The sequence below is a fragment of the Lepidochelys kempii genome, chromosome 4 (assembly GCF_965140265.1).
Source record: "Lepidochelys kempii isolate rLepKem1 chromosome 4, rLepKem1.hap2, whole genome shotgun sequence".
Lineage (NCBI taxonomy): Eukaryota > Metazoa > Chordata > Testudines > Cheloniidae > Lepidochelys > Lepidochelys kempii.
Window position 1 is genome coordinate 26,425,987 of NC_133259.1, and position 19,803 is coordinate 26,445,789.

The 19,803-nt window shown below is 43.1% G+C and overlaps 1 protein-coding gene across 1 annotated transcript in view; it reads left to right on the plus strand.

Moving 5' to 3' along the window:
• The first annotated feature begins 4,817 nt into the window (after window positions 1–4,817).
• METAP1 (methionyl aminopeptidase 1) overlaps window positions 4,818–19,803 on the plus strand; it is a 50,317-nt gene continuing 35,331 nt past the window's right edge. Inside the window, exon 1 of the mRNA XM_073340765.1 lies at window positions 4,818–4,982. Within this exon, the coding sequence (XP_073196866.1) occupies window positions 4,869–4,982 (114 nt within the window). The 5' untranslated portion in view covers window positions 4,818–4,868. The remainder of the gene's footprint in view (window positions 4,983–19,803) is intronic.

The following is a 19,803-nucleotide window of genomic DNA, read 5'->3' on the forward strand; positions in this document are numbered from 1 at the left end:
ATCTGATGGGACAAAGGAAGCAGCCATTGGACTGGGGGAGAGTCCCTAACCTAAGAAGTTTGGTCAGTAAAACTGTTGAAAGCATGAAGTAAGAATTTTGCTTTGAATTTAACATAGTTTGTTGAGTTAGGCACCAGAAGCGTTTTATCTTTTATTTTTCTTGTAATCATTTCTGACTTTTATGCCACATTACTTGTACTCACTTAAAATCTCTTTGTAGTTAATAAACTTGCTTACTGTTTTATCTATTCCAGTGTGTTTAGTATCTGAATAACTCTTTGAAATAATAAGATGGCATATTATTCTCTTAAAGAAATAATGGACTTAATATAACCTGTATTGCGCAGGAGAGGGCTGGGGAGTACAGGACATATATTACTGGGGGGAAATCTAAGACTGGGGGTGTGTTGGTGTTACCTGCAGTATAACCAAGGCTGACGAGAACCAGAGTGTAACCCAAGTGAGGCTACCAGGCTGCAGTTACACACATACTTGTGGCTTGCATGCTGGAAGGCTGTTTGTAAGTAGCCCATGTGGAAGCCACTTCAGCAAGGCATTGTAAGGCACCCAAGGCTGCAGGGCAGAGGTGACACAGCTGCTCTTTAGTCTGGATTGTACCCTAGGATGCAGGAGTGACAGAAGATCCCTAAAAGTGTGTGTGTGGGGGGTCACAGGCGCCCTCACACTGCCCCTTCTCCCGAAGGCCCCACCCTTGCGCTGCCCCTTCCCTCAAGGCTCTGATCCCGCACCGCCTCTTCCGTCCCCCAAGGCCCTGCCCCGATCACTCCTCTCTACCCCCTCCTATCATCGCTCGCCCTTATGGTTGGTAAAAAAGGGGGGGCATAACCCCCAGGTCCCTCTGTTCCAACACCTCTGCTAATATGTCACATTAACGCAAGATTTTTTTCAGCAGTTTACAATCTATTCTACAAGCAGTGTCACCTGCCTTTCAGATGGCCAAATACACACTCCATTGCCGTTCTGAGGCAATAGTTAAATAGTTCCTTCCTTTCTGTCCAAGTAGCCTTTGGATACCCTCATTAACTCGGGAAACAGGATAAGACAGTTCTCCCAGGATAACCAGAGTAATCTCCACACCATTAATGTCCAAAGTGATCCTGGGGGAAAACTGTCCTTTATTCATCACAGCATTGCTCTTTCCAGTCCACTTTGCATTTATGTTTGTAAACCTATCATGGTGATCAGCCAGCTCTAGGAGCACGGGGGAGAAATACCCTTTTCTGTGTATAAATTCAGTTGGGACTTTTGCTTATAAATACAGTTTGGGAACCCCCAAACTGCATGGAAAGCTGTCAGTCTCTTGAGCATCACCCTGCTTTATAACCCAGTGCAACAGTGTCTTATAAATGGCATCACACATAGGTGGTGACTTTTGGTTTTGCCGGTGGGTGCCCCATCCTGGCTCTGCCCCCTTCCCCAAGGCCCCGCCCTCACTCTGCCCCACTCCACCTCTTCCTGCCCTCACTCTTCCCCCTCCCCTTAGGTCCTCTCCCCTGAGCATCTCCTGCCCACTGCTCACTCCTTTCTGCCCCCTCCTTTCTTGAAGGCGAGGTGTGTGTGTGTGTTTGGGGGGGCTCAGCCTCCCCCCAAAACTGGCAATTTTCAGCATATTTATACACTTCTTTCATATTCTGTTATTGAATGTGTGTCTATCATTGGCATCTTAATAATGTAATCATTATTAAAATAGTAATTAAATATAGCATTACATTATCATGAATTACAGTATATTAAACTCATTACACTCAGCTACAAGCTGTCTTCACTAACATCCCAGCATAAAGACATTACGTTCACTCTGGGCTTCACACCTGCTTAGGGCCTGTTTGGGAGCTGAGGCCACTGATGGCTGTGAGAAGAAGGTGGATGGGAAGGACAAGCAGTGAGGAGTCTTTCCCCTCTCCCTGCCCCTTTCTCCTCTCCCTGCCCCTTTCCCTTTTTTCTTCTCTAAGTTCTTGCTCCCCTTCCTGATGTTTCCCCTTCTTGCTTCCCACCCATGTCCCTCTTCCCATCTCTCTCTGCTCCCCACCTCCTGGTGGCTCTGTCTAGTGCCTGCTCCCACCCACACACTCAGAGTGGCAGAGGAGGTTCCCCCTTCATGTGTGAGAAAGTTGCCTAGTGGTTAAAGCACCCCTGCTCAGGTGTTCTGGGTTTGATTCTCTGCTCTGCTACAGTCTCCCTGCTTAGCCTTGGGAAAGTCACTTCACCTCTGTGTGCCCTAGATCCCGCCTGCCAAATGGGGCTCATGTTAACCCTGTTTCCTAGGCTAAATCCATTCATGGCTGTGTGATGATGGGGGGAAAAGGAGATACCAATGTGGGTAGATGTGAGCTGAATTTCTTCACAGCGGGAGAGTGAGAGCCAGCTCTGTGCAGGGGGGACAGGAGAGAGAGAGGGGTTCAGGCCAGCTCTGCACAGAGTGGGGTCAGGGCTTCAGCCCTGCAGCTTCTGCCACTACGGTGGCTGGGGCTCCCAAACCGTGGACTTCAGCCGCACATCATCTTCCAGGGTCCAGGGCTTCTCCTCTGCCACTGCTCCCAGCACGGCTCCTGCCGGGGTCCAGGGCTTCTCCTCCTCCTTCCAGTACAGCTCCTGCTGCGGTCCGGGGCTTCTCCTCCTCCTCCCACCCCACCCCACCCCACCCCACCCCAGTGCAGCTCCTGCCGGGGTCCGGGGCTTCTCCTCCTTCCCCGCTCCAGTGTGGCTCCTGCCAGGGTCCAGGGCTTCTCCTCCCTCCCCCTCCACCTCCCTCCAGTGCAGCTCCCGATGGGTCCAGGGCTTCTCCTCCACTTAATCCACCACTGCACCCAGCCCTAGACTAGCTGGGCTCCCTTGGGTCCCCTGATGCCTGATGTGGCCCGAGTCGATCCTGGCTGGCACGAAGCAATCATACAGGTGGACGCCATGTCCATCAGTCCAAGAGGTGTGGGGAGGCCCTAGGTTAGCAGGGGCTGGCAGTGCTGCTGCTGATAGCCCAGCACTCCCACCCACATCTAACCCTAAAGCTTTTTTTTTTTTTTTTTTTTTTTTTTTTGATGAGACTCACTCAGCCCCTGCTGGAGCAGGGAGCTGAGAAACAGCTGATCTGAGCCTGCCCACCAAACAGCTGATTGCAGCTGCATGCAGGCTACCCACAGGAAACAGCTCATCTGCCGAGGCACCAGGAAAACAGTTGATCCCTGGCTGCCAACAGCTGGTCATCCCAGTGAGTGCTGATCACCCCCAATTTTTTTTTTGCGTGGGTGCTCCTATGCCAAACTGGGTGGTGTTACAAACTGATGGCCTGTGTGGGCGGTCAGCATCTAGACGGCAATGTCGACACACTTTTCAGTGGGTTTGGAGCACCCAGGCCAGCTATGGATGTTTAATTGCTGTGTAGCTGCCTTTGTCCCACCAGCCATGTGTCATGCCCACCTGAATTAATTGGTCTCGTTACAGTTGGTATGGCAACATCCATTTTTTTATGTTCTCTGTGTATATATACCTTCCTACTGTATTTTCCACTGCATGCATCTGATGAAGTGGGTTTTAGCCCACGAAAGCTTATGCCCAAATAAATTTGTTAGTCTCTAAGGTGCCACAAATACTCCTTGTTTTTTTTTTTGCTGATACAGGCTAACACAGCTACCATTCTGAAATTAGTCTGAGTAGTCATATTGAAAAGCATGCAGTTTACTAAGAGTCGGTCTTTCAAATGAAACCTTATGAACATATAGTCTCTCTGCGGCACATGGACATTAAGATCACATGGCAAATAATAACAATACTTTTTCATGGTGAAGACAAGGCCCCCATGTCTTAGTTTCTCTCTCATGTCAAATTAAATAATTACACTTTGTACAACTTATCGAAAGCGCTTTGGGATCCTTGGATGCAAAAGGCTGTATAAAGTGCCAACTACAATTATTTAACTTTTCATAAGAGTAGGAGTTTGCGCCAGTGTCCTAGCTGCAGTTTTGCCTCCCTGTGCTGTGCTGTGTGCAAGTAGGGTGACCAGAGAGAAAGCGTGAAAAATCAGGACGGGGGGTGGGGGTGGGGGGTAATAGACACCTATATAAGAAAAAGCCCCTAATATCGGGACTGTCCCTATAACATAGGGACATCTGGTCACCCTACCTGCAAGCTAGCTGATGCCTACTGGCCATGTTACAGCCAGGCCAATTCCAACACAGCAAGGGAACCCTGGAACATCTTTTCATAGTGCCCCCACATGGCCCAAGGTGAGAGGCTATGAACATCACCTTTCCCATCTGCCCTTTATAGGAGTGCCAGGCCAGTGGGAGACCATGGGGATGCACCCGGAATAGGGGCTGGAACTAGCCTGAAACCGTTTCCATGAGGGTTTACAGTTTGGGTAAACGGCTCTCAGCACCCCCGCTGTACAAATGGTTCGAGCGCCCCTGGCTCCCTGGTTGGCAGAACAGGCCCCAGCCGCAGCCAGACACCAGGAGACCCGACTGTCCGTCGGGGCTCAAAGCGATTGTCACGGCCCGCAGCATCCCCTGGCGCGGCGAGCCCTGCGGACCGGGCGGGGCTCGGCGCTGCCGCTCGGCCCCGGCCTGGCCGCTCAGAGGCGCGCGGAGCGGGGAGCACCGGCAGGGCTGGGGGCCTTTCGGGGGGCGGGGTGGGGGGCGCCGCGCGGGCCCCTGAGCGCCGCCGGCCCCTCTGGCAGGGCGCCAGGACGCGCGCCCGAGCCTGAGCCGCTGGCCCGCCGCAGCCCGGCCCGACGTGAGAGGCGAGGGGAGGCGCCGGCGCCGGCGCGGCTGGGGCTCCGCCCCCGTTTCACTCAGAGGCCCCCGCCGGCTCCTCCCTCCCGGTTGCTGAGTCGCTCCTGGGGCCGCGGCAGCATGGCGGCCGTGGAGACCCGGGTGTGCGAAACGGCTGGGTGCAGCCACGAGGCCAAGCTGCAGTGCCCAACCTGCATCAAGCTGGGCATCCAGGGCTCCTACTTCTGCTCCCAGGTAAGCCCCGGCCGGGGGCCTCCGCCCCGGGGGGCGCCAGCTGCCCGCCCGGGCTCACGCGGCGGCGGCCAGGGCTCTGCTTCCTGTCCGGACACCCCCGCCAGGCTCCCGCCGCTGCTGCTGCCGCTGCCGCCGCCGCCGCTGCGACTTCTCCGCGGCTCTCGGCGGTGGGGCGCGAGGAGCCCGCTCTGAGCGGGGACCCCCGGCATCTCCCTGCGTTGCTCCGGCGCTGGCCGTAGTTTCCGTGGGGCTGCGAAGTCCTGTGATTTTTTTTGTGGGTTGCAGTGAGCAGGCGCTTTCAGGTGGGGAGAGGGGGCAGGTGTGTGACTCGGGGAGAGAGTGAGGAGCGGATGGGCCTCGGATCCTCGCCGCGCGGCTTCCAACTTCGCCCCCTTTCGCCCCGAGATCCGCGTTTACAATGGGCAGGCAGAAACACACGCTTGGTTTTTATAGGCTTGGGCTGGATGGTGTGTTCCGTTTGCAGAGGCGAAGTGCGGGAAAGATTGTACTTGGACCCTAGAGGAACGTTCACACCAGAAAATTAGACCCTGTAGGAAGGTACTTTACTCGGGGCCATGCTTCTGGGCTGGATGCAAGCATGTGGAAATGCTGAAACAGTTCTCCTTTTGTGTCTTTCACTATTACACTTCACCAATCTACATCTCTTTTCAGCTCTGTTATCTGTTTCCTTCTCCCCCAATCTGCTTTTGCTGGACTTAATAAACTGCAAGTTAATTTGCAGTTCAGCTTGCTCTGTCAGATTCACAGTGCATTTCAGAAAGAAGGGAATGAGGCATGTCAATGGGAGGTGGGGTAGTGTTCGCTTTTATTTTCATAGAAATCACATTGTTATTGTGTAGGAAGTTAGATTCTGTGGACTGGATTTTCTCTGTGTAAATCTGCCTCTGTTGTCCCATATATGTGTGTAATATTCCAATTTTGTGTAGCCAGAGTAATTGTAGCATGAAAGAGTTTTTCTCCATGTCTCACATTTGTGGTATCCTCTTTAAAAGTATGTGCTTATACTTTAAAATGGAACCCAAAAATCAAATTGCTTTAAAAATGTTTCTGTGCCTAGGGTAACATGGACTTACTGCTTTGAAAATATGGCTTTTCTGTTTTTCTGAGTACATTAATTAAACAAGCTCTTGGAAAATATGTTATAGCCTTTGCAGATTTAAGGTAAAATAACTATAATTCAGGGTTGGTTAATCACCTCTGTTTTTTTTTAAAGCAAACCTGATAGGCCTCAGTTACTACTACAATTGTAATATTTTTCTAAGTTAGAAAAATGTAAAATAAACAGTAAAACAAACAGTTTAATCCTCGCCCATTGACGTCAGTGAACAAATAGTAATATTTTGGTGCATAATTAATGGGTGCAGTTAATTGTCAAAAGTATCATTGATGATAAGAAAAATAGGATTCATACATTTATTTATAAGGCACATGAATCCTCCTGCTTCAGGGTATAAGCCAAGTTTTAACTGCTTGGAGTTGGGAAGAAACTTCCCAAATAGGTAGGTTATTGCATATTTATCCGCTATAGAATCCTGCATCATCTTCTGAAGCATCTGGTTCTGTCCCTTGTCAGAGACAGACTGCTAGACTAGATGTACCACTGGTCTGATTTGGAACGGTATTTCTGATTCTCTTGTTCCTATGAGGGTTTTGCGTATAGAAGATTTGTGGGATTGGCTCCACGGTCTCTACCCATTGTAAGCTGCTGCCCTATGCAAAACAGGCAATACAGATTTATCTTCGGAATGTATATAGATACTGCTTGGTGAATACAATGTATTGTAAGTGAGCAGCCATTCAATAAAAGTCTATGGAGAAATTCTAGCAGTATCTGTAGGGTTTTTTCCCTCTCTCTCCAATCTGCAGAATGTCTGTAGAAGTAAAGGGATTCTTACTTTCTACTTTTCTACTGGAATACCAAGTACTGTTGTAGGATATAAGGAAAATTACTCAAAATTATAGTGCAGCAGCTTATTTTCTAATCACATGACACAGAAAAGCCATGTGACCTAATGGATAGAGCACTGGACTGGGACTTGTGAGACCTGGCTTCTGTTCTTGGCTCTGCACCTGAATGGCTGGATAACCCTTAGGCAAGTCACTTCACTGCTCTGTGCCTCAGTTTCCCCATTAGTAAAATGTGGATAATGACATTCACCTCCTTTGAATAGTGCTTTGAGCACTATGGATGAAAAACAGTATAAAAAACCTAGGTGTTATTAAAAGCCAGGAAATCTTGCAAGGAGCTACAGAGGCACAGTTATTGCTGTGCCGCTGTAGTTCTGTAATGCAGATGCTTCCTACAGCAATGAAAGGTGTTTTCCTGTTGCTGTAGTTAATCCATCTCCCTGTGTGGATGTGGTTAGGTCAATGGAGGAGTTCTTCCATTGCACCCAGTGTTAGGTGGGCTTAAGTAAATCACTCAGGGGTGTGAAAAATTCAGGCCTAAAGTTTCAGAGAAAACAATAAATTCCTTAGGAAGATCCTGAATCCATTCATATTCAATGCATATTTTCACACTCCAAAATTGTTCCTGATTACTAGTTTGTTTGCTCTTGGCATAGGCTGGAGAGGATATTCCGTGTGTCCTCATATAAAAATGCATGTACTGATTTATAGAACTGCCCACTATGGAAAATGTCTAAAAATATAAGTAGTAATATATAATTCAATTCAAACAGTTAAATTTATGCAATATTAAAGCTGAGTGTTTAAATGCAGAGTAGTGAGGAAATTAAACATTTTAATCTCTTTAGCGTTTTCTATAGTGCCCAAAGTCATAGTATTGAAGTGTACTTTCAAGGTAAATTATATCTGGATGGCGAGATCCCTAGAGGACTGTAGTCATCTTCATTTCTCCTTTCCCTGTAAAGGTCACTTTTCTTGTAAATGAAGTTATTTCTCCTTTCATTCTCAGAGAGAGGAGGTTTTAGAAATTTGCCCTACAAATGGTTACTCTGAATTTGTCTGACCCTCTCTTGAATTTTGTTTCATGGTCTTAGGCCCATTTAGTCTATCTAAAATTAATCTTTCAGTTTCAATTGAATATTGTATTCCTCTTCCCTTCTTGTCCTAACTGTTGGGTAATATCCATCTGTTTTGTTACCCAGCTACTCTGTTCTACACCAAAAGTTGCTTCATTTTAATGGTGGGTAAAGTCAAGGTACGTATTCATTACTTTTTCACAAGGTTATTGTGAGGGTTAACATAGTTATAAAGCATTTTGAGATGTTCGAATGAAAGGTGCTAGAAGAGTACAAAGCATTTTTACTCTTTGTCTAAAGAATGATTATCCTTATTTGTGATTAATCCTTCCCAGTAGCAAATTGAAACAGGTGTCTCGGTACCCCAGATCAGGAGGTTGATACATGGAGCTGAAGCAGGATCTGTTTTTTCTAGTAGTAGTAGCAAAGGCCTCTTTAAGGCAGGGGTTCTCGCAACAAATTTTTTGGTGGCCACAGAGTGCGGCCTTCAACTCTTACTGGTGGCCGCTATGGAAATTTTTCTTAAAATACTTAATTAACTGTAGGGAAAAGAAATAGGCACATGTGTGTCCAAATCATAGTAATTTATTTATGTAGGATGGGTTTTTTTTTTATTTGCAGGCTTAATAATAATGAATAGTTATCTCTATTCTTTACTGGACCTAACCAGAATAGAAACACAAGGTGTTTTGCATGTTCTTGTCTCTGTTGTTGTTTTGTTTGTTTTTTCGCTTTTTTGGTTGCGCATTTTTTTTAGACTTGCTAGCTAGTAAGTCTGCTTCTGTGACAAGTGATATCTATAGGTTTGTTAATATCACTATTCACAGCACCAGACTTGTTGGCTAGCTGGGGGGGGAGTGAAAAGTGATGTTTACAAACATACAAATATCACATTTCACAGCAGATTTAATCAGCTGGGAGACAAATTAAGCCTTGGATGGGGATGTAGGTAGGGAGGCAGTGAGGGCCAGGGGTGATGGGGTGGATGGGTGAGGGGCAGGGTGTGGCAGTGGGGGCCAGGGACGATGAGTGGGGGTGGTGAGCCTGAAGCCCAGCAGCCATGGGATGGAACACATGGCTGCACTGTCAAAGCCTGGAGCCCATGGCTGGCCAGCCACCGCGTGGCCTGAGCCTGCTGCCCGTCACCCAGGGTTGAAGCCGGAAACCTGAGATCCACAACCTCCAGGAAGGTGGGGAACTCACACCGGCTGTCTGTTCCTCCGGTGTTTGTGGCTCCAGAGGGGAGGGGCTGCTGCTTTGCCCCCCGCCCCCCCCCCCGCGCCCCGTCACCACCCAGGAGGCTGTGCTGCAAGAAAAAATTCTGGTGGCTGCATGCAGCCATGGAGGCTGCATTTGAGAAATGCAGTCTTAAGGTATGTGAACAATAAATGCACAAAGAGTACACACATTCCATAGACTTCTTATTCCTGTGGAGATCTTCCTTCTAAGTAATGGGTTTCAGAGTAGCAGCCGTGTTAGTCTGTATCCGTGAAAAGAAAAGGAGGACTTGTGGCACCTTAGAGACTAACAAGCTTATTTGAGCATAAGCTTTTGTGAGCTACAGCTCACTTCATCGGATGCATCCGTTGAAGTGAGCTGTAGCTCACGAAAGCTTATGCTCAAATAAATTTGTTAGTTTCTAAGGTGCCACAAGTCCTCCTTTTCTTCTAAGTAATGGTCAGGCTCAGCACTACTTAGATTTAAAAATCATATGAAATTCAGCTACTACATATTCAGCTAAATTCCATGTGATTCTCCTAATTAATCACATTTTATTTCAAAACCAAAAGTTTTCAAACTTTTAATAGCTCACACTCCGTATGAATTGTCTTGGGAGGTTGTTGAATTCTCATCATTGGAGGGTTTTAAGAACAGGTTTGACAACAATCTAGCAGGGATGGTCTAGGTATACTTAATCCTGCTTCAGGTTGACTTCTTAAGGTCCCTTTCAGCCCTACGTTTCTATAATTCTGTGACCATATGAGGACTATGTATTTAAGAGTATGAAATTTTAAGGCTAAACTGTTTTATGTTGTGTTTTTTAAAAAAGTTCATTCTCACATTTGTGCATTTAAAAAAGTTTTTGGTTCATATTCATGTAACTAAAAGCTGGCTTAAATGCCTTCAACCCTCCACAGTTTTGCAATGAGTCCTGTAGGCAATTTTTGAATATTGTGCGCAGCTTAAGTTGGGTTTTAAAACGGAATGTGCAGCTTAACTGTTGGACTACTGTACTGGTATAGTAAAACGGACAATACATTTTGGGGCCAGTTCCTTGACAAGGTTGCGCAAGTCACCTCAAGCAGAGTTGGGAATAGAACCTGGGGCTATATGGCATATCCAAGTCTTAGCTACTAGCCGCAGTACCTTTCAGATTGAATTGATGTGCTAAATATATGTGATTAGATTATTTAGCGATAGCCACTACACCACACTTGTACCTGCCTCTCCGAGGCTGGGTTAGATCCTAGGATTCCTGATCTGCAATATTTAAGTAGTTGCACGGTGGATTTGATTTTAAATCAAATTGATTTAAATCACTAGTCAGGAAGACTTGATTTAATCATGGATTTCTACAGAAGTGCATTCTTGTTGGTTGTTATAACCTTAATACATATTCTTCACAACTCAGAGATATATGTAGGTTTCATTTTTAAGGTACACACTGTACATTTTTAAAGTGATTCATTTTGAAAACTTTTCAGATTAGTTTTACAGCTATATCAGAAAATGAACGATTGTTTGGTTATTTCATTTGCCAAAGGTAATTGAAGCAGATATTTATGAAGTCATTGGGAGGTGAACGACCTCCAATTCAACAGATTGATTAATATTTGGAGGATTTTCTTACTAAACTGTATTAGGGGGAGAACATCACCAGACAGAGATTTACTTTGTTTTATTTAACTAAAGCAACAATGTTATGTATGCTGGATTTTTTTCTTCAACAGCAAACCTATAATACTTTAACATAACAAGCATATGAATTTTTGAATTTAGTTAAACATTCAAAGTTTCTTAAAATCAGGTTTGTTTTTGTTAAAATGGTTTTACTAAAATAGTTAAATGAAATAGTCGATTGATTTATTTTTTTAATTATGTCAGCCAGGTCAACATGAGAAACTTAAAATATTGGCGTCTGCAGCTAACTCGGTCGTCTTCACCTTCATTTTCCTGTTTGTTCATGATCTGGAAAAGAAAAACAAGCTTTCCTGCTTTTTCAGATCCCAGACGATTTCTCAATTTGGAATGTATTAGTCCAAAGGAAGAAAGTATGCTTTCTACACTGGCAGAAGAAGCTACTGCAGTTAAAAGTGAGATTATCACTTCAATAGTCTCTGAATCCAAGTGCTTAAGTGACTTGCTTTCTTTAAAACATCATCAGCAAACATATATTTCTTGAATGATTCACCCTTAGCTCTGAAGTTTATTATAGTTGGCATTATGGAGGGATGATTGCTGGATGTCCATGTCATAGCCAACTCCTTTTCTTCAGCAGTTAAGGTTTGACCCTGGTACCGTGTATTGAGAATATTTGCAAGAAAATGAGCTGGAGATAGTGCTTGTCCCATTTGCTTTTTTAATGCTTGTAATTTAACTCTGTCATTGCATATTCTCATTTTAAGATCTCACTCAGTTCCTTCCAGATTTCAACAGCATTAGCAATAAGACAGCTATTTCCCTGCATTTTGTTCAAGGCTACAGAAATGGGCTTCAGGGTACTCAGCATGTGTTCAACATTTCTCTTAAGCCCAATGTTGACAACTTTGGCTGTGACGGTGCCATCTATGTGTTGATGATTTCAGTCACAAACTGTCATCAGATTAGGCCAGGTTTGAGATAGTGATCAGAACAGTCCACTGTTGAGTTCTGTCGCATGTCTTGTGGGAGAGTTAGCTTGGTTCCGTCCACTTTTTTCAGAGCAGCTGCTGCAAAGGGGTTGTTATGGAAGTATTTTGCAATTTCAATAACATTAGCCTTGATTTCTGGAACACTGAAGTCTTTGGTTAGGAGGTGCATCAAATGAGAGCACTGCAACCATATGTTGTTAGCTTGGGACTCTCTTCTAAATAATTTCTTCTCATCTTGGATACATTTGAAGCATTGTCTGCGACCAACCTGCGTGGTAGACATTTGAATTTTTTTCCCCACAGTTTGCTATGGCTTTTACTGCTACTTCTTGTAAATATTTTGCTGTGTGTGCATTTCCTGATGTATCAGTTCTTTCTGTAAGGAAGACATATCCTTCTTCTGTTGTCACACAAGCACGTACAACAGGATCATATTGATGTTGCTCCACCCATCAAGACTCAGGTTAACAATTTCACCCTCTAGACCTTTTGCACACTGCTCAATTTCTCTTTCATATACTTTATCCAGCAGTTTGCTTGCAATATCTGCTCTGTTGGGTGGACTATATCCTGGTCTTAATGACTGAACCATGTTAATAAAGTGTGGGTTCTCAAACATATGGAAAGGAGAAAAGTTTGTTGCATAAACAAACTGGGCAATTTTTTCATCACTTACCTCTTTCTGTAATCTGCTGGTTCTTATCACAAGCTTATCTATAGTTGTTTCTGGACGATGGAAGTTTTTTCTTTTTGCTATGTGACATACATGATGTGACTGAAACACTATCATTGGCAGATAACTCCAAAACTGTAGAAAATGATGGTGATCTTGAAGGTGGATAGTCTTCAGAATCCTGTATGTTGAGGATGGATTCTCCTAAACAAATAAGTCAATGCAGTTATTTAATTATTATTATCATACTGCTCATTTAGTATTACTCATTGCATTCGCTGACACTCAGTACTACTTTAAAGGTGAAATTGTAAAAGGAAGATCTGCCTATTTCAGCTATTTATTTTTTATCACAACTGCATCTAAAATGATAGTATCATAGAGTAACAACTATATTTTTTTCTCAAACATGAGAATTCAAGAATAGTCCAGAAGGAAGACAGGCAGTTCTTAAAAAAGAAGTAGGAAATAAAAAAGGGTACCAACCTGAAGATCCTGCATGTTCAGACACGTTCCTTTCATCATCATCATCAACGCGGCTTCCTCCCGAGAAGGAACACTTCTCATGAAGTTGTTTCATTCGGGCAACTAGGCCTTGCATTTCTTTGTTGCACTGTTTGCATTTTGCACCCATGCCTGTCTTACCCATAGGTAGAGGAATTTCATTCAAATATTCCCAAACCGAATCTGTTTTGTGGCCTCCTGCCATTATAGGTTTTCCCTTCTAGTGAGAGAATGGTATGGTAGATCTCAAATCAATGAAGGCTACACTCAGAAAGTCCTCAAGACTTCTGGAATGTGCTGCTCAAACAGTTCCACTTTTGTTTCTTCTGTCTGTCCCTCCCTTCTCACATTTATCGCCAGACTTCTTCTCCTTGTCCAGATCTATTCTGCTCTAAAAAATCCTCTATTCATTGAACTTTTTGGAACTTTGGCCTTTTAGAGAGAGGTAAGGGATTGACTCTGTGTACACAAATTTGCAGAGGGACAATAGGGTTGAGGTCTGTTACTTCTCACCTCTATTTTATTTTATTTATTTATTGCTGTTAACAAGCATATTATCTCTGAAGACCTAAATCCACAGTTTGAGAACTGCAAAACTAAGCATCTCTGATAGTATCTTTTAGACTAAGAACTGAGTCCCATTGGGTAGATAGAAAGATTAACCTAAATAATCTATACAGAAGCCCCTGGAACTCCATAAGATTGAGTCCCTAATCCATGAACTATTAGAACTCATTTACAGGACTTTTCTTAAACATGACATGAATATACTGTCTCATACTATAGCATTAGAATTTATAATCCCTATTCCATGATGAGATATCTTTGAGCTATAATGTATCTTAATTAAAACTATCTTTAGATAGGTTTTTTTTCTGCAAAAAGCATTTTATCAAAAAAAAAAATCCAATTTAAATAATTTTTTTTTAAATTGATTTTAATCCACCCTGGTTGTGTAACCTGTTGGCAAAGTATGTGCAAAGTTCCCTTCTAATGTTGGCTTACAAAGAGGATAACAGTTACCGGGGACTTTCAGAACCAAGAGGTCAAACCTGCTGATTACCCCTATTAGAATTTATGCTTTCACGTGGTAGAATTTTTTTTTCCAATTTTCTTGTTGATTACTAAACTGTTTTATTTAATTGATGCAGCACTGTTTAAAACAGGTTCATAGTTAAAACCTTTATATCTGCCCACTGTTATGTGACAACCCAAATTTGTCCTGTATTTTGTTGCATATTTGTCATGCATTTTGGTTGCTAGTGTGACCTGACAAGTTTTTAGATTGAGAGAAACGCTGTCTTCTGCAGCTCCAGCCACAGTAATAAGAAATAGAATATCTACGCCTCTTTTTAGTGGATTCTTTCTGAACAACTATAGGCCTGATCCCGCAGTCACTTACTCCTCAGCATAGTGCTTCATATTGTGAGAACCATGTTAATAAGCTTTCATCAGAATCAGTGGGACTGCTCCTTCATGGTTGGTGGAATAGAACAGTGTTGCTTGTGTACATGAACTATTTTAAAAACCCTGGAAAGCAGCACTGAAGACAGCACCTTGTGATACAGGTGCCAGAGCTATCTCTGCCATATAGGCAAAAGCTGACAGTGGCTATTCTCATTGTGTGACTTCAGGCTGTAGGATGTATTTTCCTGGTAAACACTCTTAAGCCATAGGGCTGGCCTACGCTCGAAAGTTAGGTCGACCTAGCTATCAAATGTAAAATTCTTAAATGAACCAAACTGTACCATAGACTCTTTATGTATAGAAATTCCGTGCTCTAATAATAAGACTAGAGTAGTAGGGATATGTTACCAACCACCTGACCAGGATGATGAAAGTGACTCTGAAATGCTCAGGGAGATTAGAGAGGCTATAAAAATAAAAAACTCAATAATAAGAATAATAATGGTGGATTTCAACTATCCCCATATTGACTAGGTACATGTCACCTCAGGATAGTATGCAGAGATAAAGTTTCTTGACACCTTAAATGACTGTTTCTTGGAGCAGCTAGTCCTGGAACTAGGGTGACCAGATGTCTCGGTTTTATAGGGACAGTCCCGATTTTTGGGTCTTTTTCTTATATAGGCTCCTATTCTCCCCCCCCCCCCCCATCCCAATTTTTCACACTTGCTGTCTGGTCACCCTACTTGGAACCCACAAGAGGAAAGGCAATTCTTGATTTAATCCTAAGTGGAGCACAGGATCTGCTCCAAGAGGTGAATATAGCTGGACCGCTTGGTAATAGTGACCATAATAAAATTAAATTTAACATCCTGGTGGTGGGAAACGCCACAGCAGCCCAACGTTGTAGCATTTAATTTCAGAAAGTGGGACTTCACAAAAATGAGCAAGTTAGTTAAACAGAAATTAAAATTATAGTGCCAAAAGTAAAAGCCCTGCAAGCTGCATGGAAACTTTTTAAAGATGCTACAATAGAGGTTCAACTTAAATGAATACCCCAAATTAAAAAACATAGTAAGAGAACCAAAAAAGGGCCTCTAAGGCTAAAGAACAAAGTGAAAGAAGCAGTGAGAGACAAAAGGGCATCCTTCAAAAAGTGAAAGTTAAATCCTGGCGAGGAAAATAAAAAGGAGCATAAATTCTGGCAAATGAAGTGTAAAAATATAATTAGGAAGGCCAAAAAAGAATTTGAAGAACAGTTAGCCAAAGACTCAAAGTAATAGCATATTTTTTTTTTAAAGTACATCAGAAGCAGGAAGCCTGCTAAATAACCAGTGGGGTCACTGGGTGATCGAGATGCTAAAGGAGCACTCAAAGACGATAAGGCCATTGCGGAGAAACTAAATCAATTCTTTCCATTGATCATCATGGCTGAGGATGTGAGGGAGATTCCCAAACCTGAGCCATTCTTTTTAGGTGACAAATCTGAGGAACGGTTGCAGATTGAGGTGTCATTAGAGGAGGTGTTTCGAACAAATTGATAAACTAAACAGTAATAAGTCACGAGGACCAGATAGTATTCACCCAAGGGTTCTGAAGGAACTCAAAATGTGAAATTGCAGAACTACTAATTGTAGTTTGTAACTTATCGTTTAAATCAGCTTCTGTACCAAATGATTGAAGAATAGCTAATGTGATGCCAGTTTTTAAAAAGGGCTCAAGAGGGGATCCCGGCAATTACAGACCCATAAGCTGACTTCAGTACCAGGCAAAATGGTTGAAACTGTAGTAAACAGAATAGTCAGGTACATAGATGAACATAATTTGTTGGGGGAAGAGTCAATGTGTTTTTTGTAAAGGGAAATCATGCCTTACCAACCTACTAGAATTCTTGGAGGATGTCAACAAGCATGCGGACAATGGGGATCCAGTGGATATAATGTATTTAGATTTTCAGAAAGCCTTTGGCGAGGCCCCTCACCAAATGCTCTTAAGCAAAGTAAGATGTCCTGGGATAAGACGGAAGGTCCTCTCGTGGATTGGTAAGTGGTTAAAAGATAGGAAACAAAGGATAGGAATAAATGGTTCATTTTCAGAATGGAGAGAGGTAAATAGTGGTATCCCCCAGGGGTCTGTACTGGGCCTGGTCCTATTTAACATATTCATAAATGATCAGGAAAAAGTGGTAAAACAGTGAGGTGGCAAAATTTGCATTTGATACAAATGTACACAAGATAGTCCCAAGCAGACTGCGAAGAGCTACAAAAGGATCTCACAAAACTGGGTGACTGAGCAACAAAATGGCTGATGAAATTCAGTGTTGATAAATGCAAAGTAATGCACATTGGAAAGCATAATCCCCACTATACATATACAATGATGGGGTCTAAATTAGCTGTTACCACTCAAGAAAGAGATCTGGAGTCATTGTGGATAGTTCTCTGAAATTATCCACTCAGTGTGCAGCAGCACTCAAAAAATGAACAGAATGTTGGAAATCATCAAGGAAGGGATAGAAAATATCCTATTGTCTCTATATAAATCCATGGTACACCCACATCTTGAATACTGTGTGCAGATGTGGTCGCCCCATCGCGAAAAAGATGTACTGGAATTGGAAAAGGTTCAGAAAAGGGCAACAAAAATGACTAGGGGTATGGACCAGCTTCCATGTGAGGAGAGATTAATAAGATGGGGACTTTTCATCTTGGAAAAGAGATGACTAATGGGGGATATGATAGAGCTCTATAAAATCATGACTGGTGTGGAGAAAGTAAATAAGGAAGTGTTATTTACTCCTCCTCCTAACACAGGAAGTAGGGGTCACTAAATGAAATTAATAGGCTGCAGGTTTAAAACAAACAAAGGGAAGTATTTCTTCACACAACGCGTAGTCAGCCTGTGGAACTCCTTGCCAGAGGCTGTTGTGAAGGCCAAGACTATAACAGGGCTCAAAAAAGAACTAGATAAATTCATTGATGATCGGTCCATCAGTGGCTATTAGCCAGGATGGGCAGGGTTGGGGTCCCTAACCTCTGTTTGTCAGAAGCTGGGAATGGGCGACAGGAAATGGATCACTTTATTACCTGTTCTGTTCATTCCCCCTGGGGCACCTGGCATTGGCTGCTGGATACTGGCTAGATGGACCTTTGGTCTGATTCAGTATGGCTGTTCTTATAATTAATATATATATATAATTAAGCTGACCTAAGCCTCAGTGTAGACAGCAGTAGGTTGATGGAAAAATTCTTCCATTGGCCTTTTGGAGAGGTAGATTTACTACAGCAATGGAAGGGGTTCTTGCGTCACTGTAGTAAGTGTCTACAGGACAGTGCTAAAATGGCACAGCTGCAACATTTCTAGAGAAGCCTTAATCCCCTCCTATGACTTGCATTCTTTTTGATCGAATTCAAGTCTCAGACTGCAAGAAATGATTTTGTAAATATTTAAAAGGAGGTGTGGGTGTTTCTTGTAAAGATTGTGAGAGGAAGTATGGTCCAGTATTTAGGATGCTGGTGGCCCAGTTTCAAATCTCTGTTCCACCACATCCTACCTGTGTGACACTTAGTATCTCCGTGCCGCAGTTCCTCTTGCGTAAAGTTGAGATACTAGTGCTTCTTTACCTCACAGGTTTGTTGTGATGCTAAATCTACAAAAGATGGAGGTTCTCAGGGACCATGGTAATGGGGACCATTCAAGTATAATAGATAGAAGTATCTGGAATGACTGCTGCAGCAAGATCTAACCTGACATTTGCTCTGTGAAGAGCAGGTCCGTGAATATGTTGTAGAATTGTCCGTTTTACAGCTTTTCTTGCATATAATCAGTAAACAGAGCATGTAACATAACATTTAACCATCATTTGTCGTACACATGTGCCAGAAAATGCTATTGGCAACACATCAATGCTACAGTGCATACCTATATCAACATTTCAATCAGCAGATGTTGAGCTGGCTCCCTGAGGGAGAAGCCAATTGGACCAATTGACAGAAACTATCTCTGAAAGGGAAATAATCCCACAGATTTAATATTGATTGTAGTCCGTTAACTTGAATCCAGAAAGGTAAATTGAACACATTTCTCCTAGTGAGCATCAGGTTGAGCTCATGTCTAGGTACAGAATTACTGTAATTGTTTGTAGTGTTCTGAAGCCAAAATAAATGTGTGAATTTGAAAGGGACAACATCAAATTAAAGTTACAGTTCTATCTAAGATTACAATAGCCAAGAGCTGAGGACAGTTTTTCAGTTTATTTTGTATGTAGTAATTTTCACTGTTTCCTCTACAAGTTAGTTTTCCCCTTTATGCGGCGCTCTCATACAGCAAAAGAGGAGAGAAATACATTTGGAAAAAATAGGTTCACATGACTGTAACCACAAATTGTCAGAAGGACTCCTAGAAAATGATTCTTGAAATAGCTTTTAACTTTTTTAAATTGATTAGATTTTAAGTTGATCATGTCTCTTTAAAAGTAACTTTTCCCATTGAAGCCAGTCATTGTTTTCAAACATAGCTACACTTGTTTAAAATTTGTGAGTCCATGTGTATAGTCTCGTCTCCTCCCTCATGCCCCCACACTTCACCACCCAGGAAGAGAGAGGCTAATTGGGGGTATCTCTCCTTCTTTTTCTTTTCAGGGAGGAGGGACGGGTGTCTTCATTTTAGTGTTAAATTGCACCCTGTAGTTTTCAGACCTGTTGTAGTAGTCAGGGGTTGAGTATGTGCATACACTGGTTTTAATAAATTGCTGGCTATGGCTAGCAGTTTAAAATTATGATGATTCATCAGTAGCACTAGGCTTTCCTTATAAAGGAAAAAAGTGCTTATTTTTTCTCGGAAATTCCAGCTGTTGAAGTAAATCAATGGAATTGCCCTCTTCCAAACAGTTAATGTGATTAAATACAAACAAAAAAATCTTCTTGTGAATTAGACTTTCTTCTACAAGAACAGAAAGTTTAGAGCTAAGAATAGAACACCATTTGTAATTAGGCTTTCAGATATATGGAGAAAGACTAAATATCTGCTGTTTAGAGATATGCGATGCTTAGCACAGTGTAGAAAGTCAGTGACTTTCATCAAGGGCTGCCGTGGAAGAGTCTTGCAGCCTGACCATACTCTTTAGGCAACTGATCAGTGTGAGACTGAATGAACAACTTTAAAGGTATCGTGTGATGCATGGATGCATACACACAGTATATATGATGCATGCATGTGTTGTGTGTGACTATGTCTACACGTAAGGTGGAGTGTAGAGTACGTAGACTGCATGCCCCCGAACATGGGTATGAATAGCATTGTAGATAGCGAGGCACTGCTTAGGTGAGTAAAAATATGCCAAACCTTAGGGTATATACTAGAGGTGGGCAAACTGTTTGGCC